The 13,396-nt window shown below is 54.1% G+C and overlaps 1 protein-coding gene across 3 annotated transcripts in view; it reads right to left on the bottom strand.

Moving 5' to 3' along the window:
• Positions 1 to 13,048, bottom strand: part of Ntng2 (netrin G2) — a 58,701-nt gene extending 45,653 nt beyond the window's left edge. For 2 of the 3 annotated variants that reach the window (XM_085835066.1, XM_029474604.2), the window contains exons 1-2: positions 12,062 to 13,048; positions 7,426 to 8,465 (exon numbers count right to left, since the gene is read on the bottom strand). In XM_085835066.1, coding sequence (XP_085691192.1) covers positions 7,426 to 7,638 — 213 coding nt within the window. In that variant the 5' untranslated portion in view covers positions 7,639 to 8,465; positions 12,062 to 13,048. Of the gene's footprint in view, positions 1 to 7,425; positions 8,466 to 10,939; positions 11,311 to 12,061 lie in introns of those variants that run through there. The other variant, XM_085835067.1, reaches the window with a different exon arrangement.
• Between the last annotated feature and the right edge of the window lie 348 nt (positions 13,049 to 13,396).

Genomic DNA, 13,396 nt, shown 5'->3' with positions numbered 1-13,396 from the left:
AAATGTTGCCCAGCTATTGCAAAGGGAAGACCTGTCCCAAGGAGCTGGCCCAACACAGTATCAGCCACATAAGTGTTAGTAAAGGATCTGAATTGGGGGGCACTTTGCCTTCCCCAGCACCACTGACTCTCCCTCTCCCCTCTTGCTGTCTACTGCCTCGTGATCCCCCATAGGGGAGGGCCCTCTGCAAGAACCTGCAGCCTCCCCCGGCAGATGCCGCTCCCAGCCTCCTCTTCACCTTTGCCCGGCAGCCATCAGTGTGCCTGGTGGCGGGGATGTACAGGGTCTTGGTTAATTTCCACTTATTTCCCTGGGCAGTGCTTCCAGTCAAGTGGACAAATGATCTGGTGGCAGGAGGGAGATGGAATGGGGGCTGAGGAGGTCTGAAGCGTCCCCAGAGATATAAGACAAACTACACTGGATCTTCCTCATAGAGGCATGGGGAGGGGCGGTTCTAGACACACACCTGCCCCTGCCAGGGTTGAGATCTGGTTATCCAAGTGGGAGTTCAATTTCAGCCCCTTCCTACAGCCAGGTCTCCCCACAACTGCCCACGGTCACCACAGCTATTCAGACCTGTGAATAAATGAGGGGAAGAAGGCTTGGGGGAGGCAAGAGGACAAAGCTCTGAGGGGATCCTGGCTTTGGTTGTGCAACTGTGGGTGTCTCCACCTCCCTAAGTGTCCCTCCCTCATCTGTGTGACAATTTTATGGAGAGGATGAACAGGTTACATACATCAAGTGAAGAAACAGGCACAATATGTCTGGTGCCAGGGGAGATGGGCCAGCACGGAGGGGCACGTTCCCAGAATCCTACTTCAAGGACTGTCAAAGGTGCTGACTTTGATGATCATATATGTTCCCACCACCACCGTGTCCTACCTCAGCCTGGCCTTATACCATCATGGTACTGCCGCAGGAAAGCCATTGCTGACAGGGCTAAGAGTGAGATCCCTGACTCCTTGTGTCTTCAAGATACAGTTCAGAGAGGTAGCTCTGGGGACAAAGGTGACAGTTTTCGAGGGTTCACCTAGGTGAGCTGGAAAGTGAGCACGTAAACCAGAAGGGCAGCTCCAGCTCTGGGCTGCTGCAGGTGGCCTCCGGCTTAGGTCCCACGAATCCTGCCCTGAGTCCTTGTATGAGAGCAAGCTCAGGGTGGGAACAGTGGGAATGGGCAGATGGAGGCCCGGGGTGCCTCAGGGCTAGGACTCCATCAGGAGCCTAGTACTTGCTAGGAATGAGGTGCATCTCAGGCACTTGTGAGCAGGGCCAGAGGGGATGCCAGCAGCCAGCAGCCAGCCACTGGTTTTGCCCTGGGTTGGCTCTACTGTCGCGTGCTTACTGAGTGGAGTTCCTCTGGCCTTGGACAATCTCCGACTCTTCTTAAGTTTGGACATATTGACTTCGTATTTACTATATAGCAGTCCCAGGGTGGGAACTGTCCTGGATGACTGGAGAAGGAGAGGAACAGAGGGGGACCTGGAGAGCTGATGGGGTAGGGTAGCCACCCCATCCACCCACTGACCCTCCACAGAGAGTCAGCCAACATCTGTCCTAAAAGGCACACTAGGAGAAACTGGCCGGAGAGTGCAGTGGTAAGTGGTGTGGCTCCCTGTTCCCAGGCCTCACTCAGGCACGGCAGCAGGGGCCTGCCCCTCCCCACCATCCACTTTCTCCTGCTTTGGAATCTTCCAGGATTTCCATCTCTGACCACTGCCCCTATAACTCTGCCGTGCACTTTGACTGAGGTGCCATCTTTGCCTGTTGTCTCTTTGTGTTTGTCCCATTTGTTGTTCTAGCTAATTCTAGCATGGAACCATCTTTTCTCTCTGGCATTCCTTTGGTGCTGGCTTCACCTCATTCTGAGAAACATGAAGGCCTGAAAGTGTCAACCCCACTTCCAGATGAGAAAGGAAGAGCTTGGAGTCACAAGGCCTCATCCAAAGTTCCACAGCCCAGAAGGGGTCAGTGTCAAAGCCAGCCTAGGGAGCCACCAAGTGCCTGCCTCACCTAAAGGCACAGTACTCAAAAAACCAGGGTAGGAGCTGTGGACATGGCTATAAGTTCAACCCCCAGCATGGCAGAAACTAGATGTGGTGGCTCATGTCTACACTTGTGAGGTGGAGGCAGGGGGATCACACGTTTAAGTTCAGCCTCAGCTATATAGCAACTGCAATGACAAGTTTGGTTCTATGGAACCCTGTCTCGAAAAATAAGCAAAATAAAATAAAAACTGAGATGTGAACAGAAAGGAAGCTGAGCTCAGAAAGGCGGTAGGCCCAGGATCTCCAAGTCTTTGGTACTCCGAGTAGGTATCTCTTCTGGGTCCTTTTGTGTCCTCACTACTTTGAAATTCTGTTGATCATCTCAGGATGTCTTAACCCAATGCTTGCCACCAGAAATGTCAGAAATACCAGTGACCTCCACCAGCCTGGCATTCAGTGGCAGCACAGCCCATCCTTTCCTGTCTGTCTACAGCAGGAAACTTCTCTGTGCAATGAGATGCCCTCCTGGGATCTCTTCTTGTCCTGGAAGGCTAAAGGCCGGTGTGGGCAACTCCAAGACATTGCAATTGCGATAAGCAGAGAGCTGGGCAGTCCCACAGCAGTGAGGGGAAAAGTGAGTGCTTCCAGTTGCCCTGGATCCTGATTGGAGCTCTGGGTCTTCCTCAAGGTGCAGCACTCATCCCTCCTCTTCCTGGAAGCCTTCCTGGTCCATGGCATCCCTCTGCCCATCCACTCACTTGTCCAACAAACTGTTCTCAGGCATGAAAATGACAAGAAGGCACTCTGTTGTTGTTGTGTTGTTTGGTTTTTTTTTGAGACAGGGTCTCTGTGTAGCCCTGACTTTCCTGGAACTCACTCTGGAGACCAGGCTAGCCTCAAACTCATAGAGATCCATCTGCCTCTGCCTCACAAGTGCTGAGATTAAATGCATATGCCACTACTGCCTGGGGGGTTAGAGCCCTATGAAGCAAATACCTGTGTCAGGCACTGAGCTGGTGACAGTGTCCTGGGTGTGGTCTCCTACTAGCCCCACCCTATGTTGAACTTACATGGCATGGGACTGCAAACTGTCATATCTCTGGAGGCTTCTTAGACAAATTGGATGTTGATACATTTCAACACGGGAAACTCAAGATGATGGAGGTGAGCTCCAGGCTAATGATCAGTTCTGACTGAGCACCTGCAAGTTCTGAGATTTGCTTCCTTAGTCAGGGAGGTGATGACATGGGCAAGGCAGGCTCTTAGGTGGAGAAGCTAACGTGTAGGCAGTAGTCCTTTGTTATTTTTGTTTGTTTTTTGTTTTGTTTTGAGCTTACTGAAATCTACCTATTTCTGCCTTCTTGGTGCTGGGATTAAAAGTATCTGCTACCAAGTTCAGTGCTTTTTTTTTTTTTTTAAGTTAAAAATTATGCTGGGCAGTGGTGGTGTATGACTTTAATCCCAGCACTTGGGAGGCAGAGTTGGTGGTGCTCTGGGTTTGGACAAGTTCTAGGATAGCCAGGGGAACACAGAGAAACCCTGTCCTGAAAAACCAATATATATATATATATATATATATATATATATATATATATATATATATAATGTGTTTTGTATTTTGTCTGCATAAATGTGTGCAGTACCCATGGAGGCCATAAGAGAGTATCAGATCCCCTGGAACTGGAGCTATAAATGGTTATCAACCAGGATGCAGGTGCTAAGAATCACCCCTGAGTCCTCTGCAAGCACATCTCTCCAGCTTCACCTCTGTCTGTTGAGAATGGATCTCATTCGGCTCAGGCTGGCCTTGAACTTCCGACCCTCCAGCTACAATACCTGTCAGCGACTGAACCTTGAGCTTTGTGGATGCTGTGCATTCCAGTAGCTGAGCCTCATCCACTGCCCAGTGTGGAGAATTTGAATGGCTTATTCCAGATCATGGAGCCCAAAGTAATGATTCTAAGATGTGATTGCAGGTCTCGAACTATCACCAAAATAGGTCTCTGCCCTAGAAGCAGCCAGTGTCTCACTCGCACAGACCACAGTCTTGGTGTACTCCACCTTGCTGCTCAAGGTTTCAGCCTAGATGACCTCTGCCTGACCCAATACCTTTCTCTTGGGACCCCCAGGTCCCACACCCGCCCCCGTTCCCTGAGAAGTGATCAACACTCTTTTTAAGCTGCAGAGATCCCAGGGAAACTGCAGACCCCCTGAGCCCTCAGAATAAGCTTTCCGATCGTAGGCCAGACCCTGTCTGTGCATGCATGCCCTAACAGTCTAGCTTAGCCAGTCTGGGGCAGGGCCTAGGAGTCTGTTTTTCAGGCAGATGAGGCTGGGGTCCAGGGACCACACTCTGGCAATGAGGCTTCAAGATATCTGGGCACACTCAATCCCTCCTGCTTCATTGCTGTTGTCCTAAGTTTTAGGTTCCGTCCCTTGGCATAGAGAAAGGAATGGAGGTTGCAGGCAGGATGTGCTAAGACACTGCCCATCCAGGCTCCAGTTCATTTGCCTCATGCCAGAGGGGTCCTAGGAACCATAGCTGTCACCCTATGAAAAGTTAAAGGAGTCTTTTCTGCAGGCTTCCTCCTCCCCCTGTCTTCCTCCTCCTCCTCCCTCCCCTCCCGGGGCTCCCTCTGTGACCCGCAGCTCTCATTGAAATTTTACCCTTGCCCAAGAACCCACTGCCGAAAGCTCATCCCTATTCATTTTCCTTGTGCGTTTAGAGCCAATTGGTTTTTATTTATTCATTTATCTTGTCTTTTATCCCCCTCCCCTTCCTTACTAGGCTCGAATTTACAATTCAATTCTCTAGTGGCCTTGCTGAAGGACAGGAACCTGGGACAGTAGGGGCCACACCCTGGGACTGAAAAGGGCAACTGCCCTTTTGTCCTGTCTTGTACTCTAGGGCTGTTCCAGGGTTCATGCTCTGTTTGCCTGCATGCTGGGACAGGCAGGCCCATACCCATTAGCAGGAGGATTGCCAGAGAGCAGGGATGAGCTGGCCCTAGCTTAGAAGACTAAGAGGACACGGGGTGGTCTGGCTGCCACCAGGGTGCCCTCTGCTGGCTAGCTAGGCACACGTGCTCTGGCTTAGGGTGTTCATCTACCACCTGCTGCTGCCTGTAGCTGAGAAGTGCAGACTGGGATGTGGTCAAGGCTGGAGTGAAGCAATATACTCCAGGGAAGCAGAGAAACCCAGGCAGCCACGGAGGGAGCGATAACAATGGTGACGTAAGATAATTACGGCCACTGCACATTAAAGCACTCCCCCATGCCCGTGCTCGCTAGTGCCTGGCCCAGCTGTCTCCCTGCCAGCGCAGTGACGTTACACCTACATTAGCGTGTTTTATTGAAACAGGAAGAAAACGGAGGCTCAGAGAGGGAAGCCACGAACCCTGGTGGATAAGCACACGCTCTGGCCACAGACGAGTTTCTGGCTTGCCTGCTAAGCTCCTTGACCTTGGCATGACTTAGGCAATCTTTCTAATCTTTAAAAAGGGATTAGACTGGGGTGTACCTTGCAGCACCTTCTGAGGGCTGCCCTCCACCAGCCCCTGTGGCACTTCATTCTCCCTAGTCTCACACTTGTAATCAAAGGCAATGCTGTACCTGCCTGTCATGGAACGTTTGCAGCCATCAAGCAAGTGATAAAATGCTCAGAGGTTTCTCCTGGACTTCCCACCTATCCAGACCCCAGAGCTCAGCATCATCAAGGTCACAAACCAGGAGAGGGCCCCATATTTGCTTCTGGTGGTCATCTGTAGTTCCTACACACTCAAATAGAAGCCATTTCCATGAACTGTCCCCAACCCTGGCAATGATTAATATTTAAAAGACAAAATCATGTTGAGACTCTGCCTGGGAAATGTGTGGTTGAAGCAGTTCCCACAGGAGCTGAGACAAGGATGCAGAATGGGATGCTCTATAGCCTCAGCTCTAACTTTCAGGGCCCTTTGCCTGTCTTGAGCCAGCGTGGTCTTTCGATGCTCGACAATGTCCATACATAATCCAATCTTGGCTCCTAGCCCTGGGCTGTCTTCTCTCTTTCTCCTTCCCTCACTCCCTCCCCTTCTTTAAGCTGGCCCAGGCCCAGCCACCACCTACAGTGACAGCCTCATCACCACTGACAAGCCCAAGTAGGGATCTGCCTTCCCGAGCTAGCTGCTCTCTCTGCATGGTGACTGAAGCCACCCCAAGGGACTGAGACATTTTCAGGAGTCTGGGCTGGGGACACCAGGTTGACTGTGCAATAAACCCAGCTTTCCCCAAGGACACGCAGAGGCACCAGCCACCTGCAGGGTGACATCGGACCCCTCTTGCCTGCTCCTGTGACTGCTCTGCCCAGCCTCTGCCAGGGACAGGCAGCTGCGTCAGGCAGGCCGAGCCTAACTCAGCAGCGTCACCACTTTCTGCAGTGTGACCTTGGCCAAGGGCCTTCCCTGAAGCCCCCCCCCGGCCCCCCCTGCCCACCTCAGTTTCCCTATCCATATGACCAGAACGAGCAAATGTCTGGGACACCTTCTCTGTGCCCACTCTGATTTTGAACAACATGTATCCACAGAGCCATTGACCCCTTAATGTACTGTGTTGTTGCACCCATCCTTACAGCTGATAGAGCAGAACCTGGAGATGGTAACACTGGCCTGAGACCTGTCTCAACATTTCCCTCCATTTCAACATTCTGACGTTGTTTAAGGTAGATTCAGCCTGGTGGAGTCCAGGGGAAAAACCAGTAGAGTAACACTGCTTGGGCTTTCGACCCCACATCCTGAGTTCTTGTCAAACGCTGCTATTCCCACTGCCCTCGTTAACATTGCCTAAGCACTGAAGCTCCTGATAGCTCCAAGACCCCTTCTTCTTGGAGCTCACATGACAAGACCTCAGTGCTGACCTCTTGACTAGGGGATAACACCAGCCAAGATGCTGTTCTGTCTATCTAGCCTGATCTCCCCACCCCTGCTTCCTCCTTCAAAATGCCTGGTCAGTGCCTGGCATGAGCTAGGATCATGAATGCTACCTATGGACTAGACTGGACTGGGCAGGTTGGGAGGGTGCTCCACTAGAGCAGGGGGAGGGGGTGAGAACCCATGCAGGTTGGAGGGTAACCTTGCAGATAGTATTCAGATCTCTGGTCTGAATGCTGACTTCCTGCAAAGGAGGAGGGGCTGGCTTTGAGTCAAGGAACTAGGACTGCTGTGCAATCCCTGGCAGGAAACCATGCCAGGGTCAGCTGGCCAAGACTGCTTTCACCCACAAAATGTCACTCAGCCCCCCGGTCCTCAGGGCAGCTTGGCTTTGGCATCTTCCCTGGTGGGACTTGGAGTCGGTCTTGTATCAGGCAGGGCCCTCAGGTTCTGCTCAGCCACCCCCAGGTCTGTCTTTGCACACAGTCCCCCACCCCTCAATTCAGTGATAGAGAAGCCATGGGCTGACTTACATGGGAACAGAACCTTTCAGGGGGGTCTCCGCATGTGATGCCTGAAGGCTCCACTTTGACCTTGACATAATCCTTCAGGCGCATCACCTTGGGCTGGCAGGCGTAGAATTCCCAAGTGGGGCCCTCATCTGTGGTCACCCAGGATTTGCAGATGTCGTAGTCCCCAGAGACCAGCGGGAGGCAGTGCAGGAAGAGAGCCAGCAGGCGCAGCATGGCTGCGCAGTCCAAATGGGTGGGGCCCAGAGCTGCACTGGAGAGGTGGTGGTGGGGTCAGGGGGCACTTGGGACCTCAGCATGGAAATGTCACATCTGCCAGGCGGTGGTGTCTGGGGTGTACCGTTGACTTAAACACTGCAGGTCTGCCAATAGTGGGAGCTTGTGTTTTCCAAATGGCTGATACAGAAAATCCAGAGCCAGCGTTTCTCAGGCTGCTGATGGGCAGATCAAAAAGTTGCCTGTAACTCGGTGTCCTCCTAACCTTGGTGTTACACCTCCCCTGGAGGTGAAGCTGATCAAATCGGGCAGACTCTCAAATTGTGACAGTGGATGGAAATGGGATAAGGAGGAAATCCGCAGGGATCCGGCATGGGGCTGGATCAGATTGCTTTTAATTTTTGTCCTTCCAATCAATCCAGGTCTTTAAAGGGCCCTTAATGTGCGACGTGCTGCACACAACCGCATACCAGCCTGCACGGTGAAGATAACACGGAATCAGGAGGTGTGCGTGTTAGATGGAAACCAGTCCCCTCTTTGGGACTGGACTTGGTCTCTCAGACCAATAAAAAGATTTCTTTTCATATGGGCTGAAAGTGACAACGACCCTGTGAATGGACTATACAAAAAGCCACTGAGGTGTTAACTGGATTCGCCTCTGCTCTGGTGTGGGGCCAAGGCACGGGGGCCAGCTGACCTTGGCTCATAGCCATAGGCCACTTATTGTGAAATTCCGGAGACTTCAACTCTCACTTCATCCAGGTACCTCAGGCTTGACTTTCATTGTGAAGAGAAAAGAGAGAGAATGTGTTCATTAGCAGCAGCACCTGCAACAAATTAAGGGGGTGAGCAGTTAGAGACATAGAAGAACAAAGCTGTCTGGCAAAATGTGTACAAAAAATAGGTTGCATTAGCACAATCTCCAGAGAAAGCTGGGCTATTTTGTTTTTTATTAATATCTGAGTTACATGTTTAGAGGTGGGCACGCTATTAAAAAGGTGGTGTATCTCTTTATCATCTGTAGGGTGTTTGTTCAGTGGGAGTGACCTGTCTTGAGGATCAGGAACTTTCAAAAGCCCCCCCCCCCCCGCAAGAGCCAAGGTTTAACAGTTGCCTTAACACACTAGGCCAGACCAGACAAAATGTCCAAGTTGTTAAAGGAGGCCCTGAGCATCCGACAGAGCATACTGTGCTCCTCCCGCTACAGCCCAATAGGAAGGTCTCTGTGTGGGCCACCCACAGTCCGCTCCCTGTCACCCGCACCACGAGAAACCATGAATTAAATGAGTTAACAGCGAGAAGCCGGGTTGCCGCAAGCTTCCACAGGAATAAAGTGTTTTGTTGTGTTAGACTCTTTGACCAAGGCCAACAGTTTGCAATCATTTTAGGAGAGTAGCATCTATTTTAAGCCAGCAGTAATCATTTAAAAGCGAAAATAGATATAGTTAATAGGAGTACTGCGTCTAGAAACATATGACTCTCAGACTCTAGTGTATTCCCAGGCTTGTGCTACATGGGAGCATCAAGAGTCCTGGGCAGCATGGGACCCCCACCAAAACCCCTGGCCAATGGGAGCAAAGATTTTGTGATGGATGTAGAAAATAAGAAAGTAAATAACTAAGTAAGGAAATAAATAAATAAAGTCTCTGTTATTAATTATTCTGGCTATAATGCTCACAGTTGCTGCCTTTAAATTACCTAACCTCACATATAGCGGCCTGACTCTCACCTGAAGGAAGCCCCTGTCAGCCATTATATACCAAAAGTCCCAGAGGAGTTAATTGTGTTTATATGAAACACTGCCACCCAGACACAGCACATTCCTGCCCTCAGATGACAAGCAGGAGGATGGGACATTTTGGTCCAGCCTGGCTGATGAGAGCTCCTTGCTCAGGGGTAAGCCCCCAGCCAGTATTCTGCTGCAGGCTGCAGTGGGCCTCATCCATCTAGGTTAAGACCGCCCCTGCCCCCTCTTAGGATGAAAGACTCCTAATACAGATGGATGAGAATCCAGCCAGACCACACTTCACAGCTCTCCTCTGACCGCTTAAACAGAAACCTGCTCTAGACCCGGCCCGGGCTCACTTCTTGCTAGAAAACTCCCTGGAAGAACGTGACCAAGCGTCTATTTTTTTTTCCCCAACCAGAGAAAATGTAGTACAAATAAAGTAACTCGGGCGCGGCATGGTTTGGACGTTTCCAACCAAGCTCTGAGCTGCCCAGAAAACAGCATGCCCCTAATTAATTCTTCCAGCAGCCGGCTCCCGACTGTTCACTAACAGGTAGGGCGCTCCTGACGGCTGGGGACGACCTAGCGCCAGGCTGCGGCTCTCAAGGCCGGCCCAGCAGCCGGCTTCATCTGCAGGGCCAGCGGCTGCTCCTGGCTGGGACAGCGCTGGATTCCGGCTCGGGTGGGGAGGCAACGAGGCCCCGAGGCCCTGAGGCCCCGAGGCCGGGAGCCCCAGCGAGCAGCAAGCGCAACTTGCAAATCTATTAATTGCTTTGCAATTTTGTTGGTTTAAGCACCACACAATCCCTAGAAAATGGGGGGTGGGGGAAACAACAAAATCTGCCAGGGGAAAAATGTGTTTACAACCCGTCAATCAGTTGGGCGTTGCTGGCATCGAGGGGGCACTGTGAGCTCGGCACTCGAAAATTACAGTAGATTTTTTGCCAAAAAGAAAATAAAGGGCGGGGGACTCGGACAAGAGTCCGCGGGGGGGGGGGGGGACGAGGTGGAGAGCAGGGAGCGAGGAACCGGCAGGGGAGAGAGTAAGAGGTTGTATCCTCGCGGATCGTTTTCTCCTTGGAAAATAAATCTTCACTTGATATTATTAAGAAACTGCAGCTCTCTGAAACAAATGGAATCAATGCGCTTTATTTTCTTTTAAGAGTCCTCAGGAACCGAGGCGGGGGGGTCTGATAGCCTGGGTATTAAAACCCGAAAATTAGATTTTATCAGGATTTCTGAACTCAGATTTCTCTGTCTTATTGAATTAGCGCCTTTCCGAGCTGGCCGGACTGCCAACAGGCTCTTGCTGGAGTCTCGGGCTGTGCGCTCTCCTTGTGGGAAACTTGCCTCTGCGGGGCGCAGGGTCCCTGGGGATGGTGGGGAGGCATGGGGGGGCAGTCCACCGGAGGTTAATTCTTCTACCCAGGCTGGACAAAGGGTAGAAGGGTGTGTGAAACTTGCTTTGGAGGCCGTACGAAGGATCGAAGGATCGGGAAGGGAAGGGGAACCCCACGGCTGGCGGTTACCTCCCCGCCGCCCCCACCCCGCCCTGGGTTGTCCCACGCTCACCGCTGCTTTGGTGGACGTTCGGGTTCGGGTGTCCCGGTGTCCCCAGTTCTGGGAAGGGAGCTTTCTCTAGACTCTGGTTTCTCCCTGTCACCCTCACAGCGTCTGGGAGGGACCCAAAAAGTTGGGTTCTTGGGGGCGGGGCAGAGCACCCAGCTCTGAGGACGTGTAGCTGAGGCCGCCGCGTGTAGGTCCCTGAGGACGGGCGGGGCTAGCCTGAGGCCCGCAGACACCCAGGAGTCTGGCTGAGTCCGCGCTGAGCTCGGGCGCGTAGACAGTGGCGTGCACCGCACAAAGAGCACAAACCACCGCTGCATTTTGCCTTTCCGAAGTTCGGTGCAAACCACCGGCGCAATTAATAATCACGCCTTTAATAAAGGCCAGGCTAGCATCCAGGCTGCCCCCTCATTTGACATCGCCTCCCTTAATTAAAAGACACCGAGCAAAGCTCCAGGGAATTATTTGCATTCTTTTTCCCGGCGCCGCTGCTCCGCGGAGACCCTGTCGCCGCCATCCCCCAGCCCAGATCCGCAACTTACTCCGAAACGGGCGGACCCGAGATCCGGAGGTCCACTTCCCGCCTCTGCTCTCCCTGGAGTGCGACTCTCCACGGTGGTGGAGCCCCCTTCTCCGCCTGCCGACCCCCTCCACAGCACCGAAGGAAGTTTCTAACCTGACTGGTCAAGAGTTCTCCTTGCGCCTTTAGAGCCCAGAGGAGACTAAATTAGGGAGGGGAGCGCCGGCGGAGAAGGGTTAATTTACTTTTCACAGACACGAGTAAGCAGCGTTATTGCAACAACCCATCCCCTCCCCACACAGGCGCTCGGATAGAAAAAGACGAGCTTGGTGGCGGGGAGCCCAGAGAGAAGACTAGCTACTCTACTTCTTAAAGATGCTGCACCCGGCGCGCACACACACCCCTCTTCCGTGGCTCCAGCCCTCCTTTAGTAGCAGCTGTCACCAGATAACTTTGCGTCCGAACCTCGGCTAGGAGGCTCCGAGTGACTCCCTGGTCCGGGGAGTACTGGCACCGTCACCCGAAGCCTTTTCAAAATGAAAGCACCCTGGCGAAACTGCGGCGCCTCCGTCCCCGCCCGCCGCCCCGGCGCTCCCCGCTCGCCTTACCGGGGCTCGGAGCAGCTTCCCGGAGCGAGCCCCGAGAGGCCGGAGACCGCCACCCTCTGGCGGGTGCTGGGTGGGCGCACGGGCCGCAGGGTTGAGAGCTGGAGACTCCTGCCCCGCGCTGCCGCTGCGGTGGCCACCGTCAGATCTGGGCTGGGGAACCCTCGGGCCGCCGGGGGGCCCGCCCGCAGCCGTCCCGGAGACGCGGGCCAGGGAAGTGGGCCAACCGCGCCGCTTGCATGGCCCTCCCGGGCCGATCGGGAGGTCGCTGTTAACAAGTGCAAACTTTTGGGGCCCCCTGGGCAGCCAGGGGAGAACCTGCACGCGCGCCCCACTCAGCCCCCGGCCTGGGTGGGCTTCGCCGCTGCTGGTCCAGGCGCCTGAACATCCCCCTGGCGCGGCGCCGGCCAGATGGCGGGGCGCCTCACCGCCCCCCTGCACTCCGCTCCAAGTTAATGCCGAGGCTAAATCCTCTTGCCATCACTCACGGTCACCATCGGGGCTTTTATCTCCCGGTCTGATCCGGGCTGCGTAACTTCCTCTGTGTGGCTTTAACACACCATCCCACCACGGAGCAACGGTCTTCTTAAAGGTGCAGGAAGGAAATACTGCGAGGCTCCGGGGACGAGCTCGGCCCGGGGAGGGGCGCGGTGAACAGTGGTGTCCCGGCGGGCCCGCGGCCAGGGTGGCCCCAGCAGGCGGCCGCCGGAGTGAGCCTGCTGTGGGGGGTCGCTGCCTACACATCGCCTGTCGGCCCGAGGACCAACCGGTCCCTGAGCTCGGGGTGCATCCTCAGCGGACTCGGGTCAGGCACAGCAGAGCTGCATCTCCCTTCTTCCCAACTGTGGGGCCTGACTCGGTGCCAGCGCCCAGGGGTGTGGGGGCTGCCCCATCGGCACCAGGGAGGGGGCCAAGTGAGTCAGCCCCCACCCCCCACAGCCAGGGCTCTAGGCTGCTGCTCCTCGGTTTCTGTCTCTTTCTCTCTGTGTGAAGCGCTGCCACCCAGAAGGCCCTGAGCAGTGGGTAAAGGGGTGGGTGGGTGGATTTGGGGAGCTGGGGAGGGGGAGCGCTCTGAGCGCACAACCAAAGCCTGAATACCAGCTGACACATCGCCGCCTCCAGCCTGATGGGCCCTGCTTTTGACGGAGAAGCCAAGCCAGCTCTGCAGGGAGCGCAGAGTAGGGGGGCAGGAGGGCCTTTGCTAAGGAGCTCTCTGCCTTCCTGGGGCAGGCCTGGGAGAACCACGTGGGAGGACTCCAGCAGATGCGGGGCAGAGGCCACTGAGTTGACTGTCCTAGGACAGCCCTGTGCTCTCTTCAGCCCCCTGGAGGCTTCCTG

This window comes from Mus caroli, unplaced genomic scaffold (assembly GCF_978045245.1).
Source record: "Mus caroli unplaced genomic scaffold, Mus_caroli_1 scaffold_2, whole genome shotgun sequence".
Taxonomy (NCBI): Eukaryota; Metazoa; Chordata; class Mammalia; order Rodentia; family Muridae; genus Mus; species Mus caroli.
Note: the sequence above shows the minus strand (reverse complement) of the source record. Positions and strands in the feature narration are given on the sequence as shown.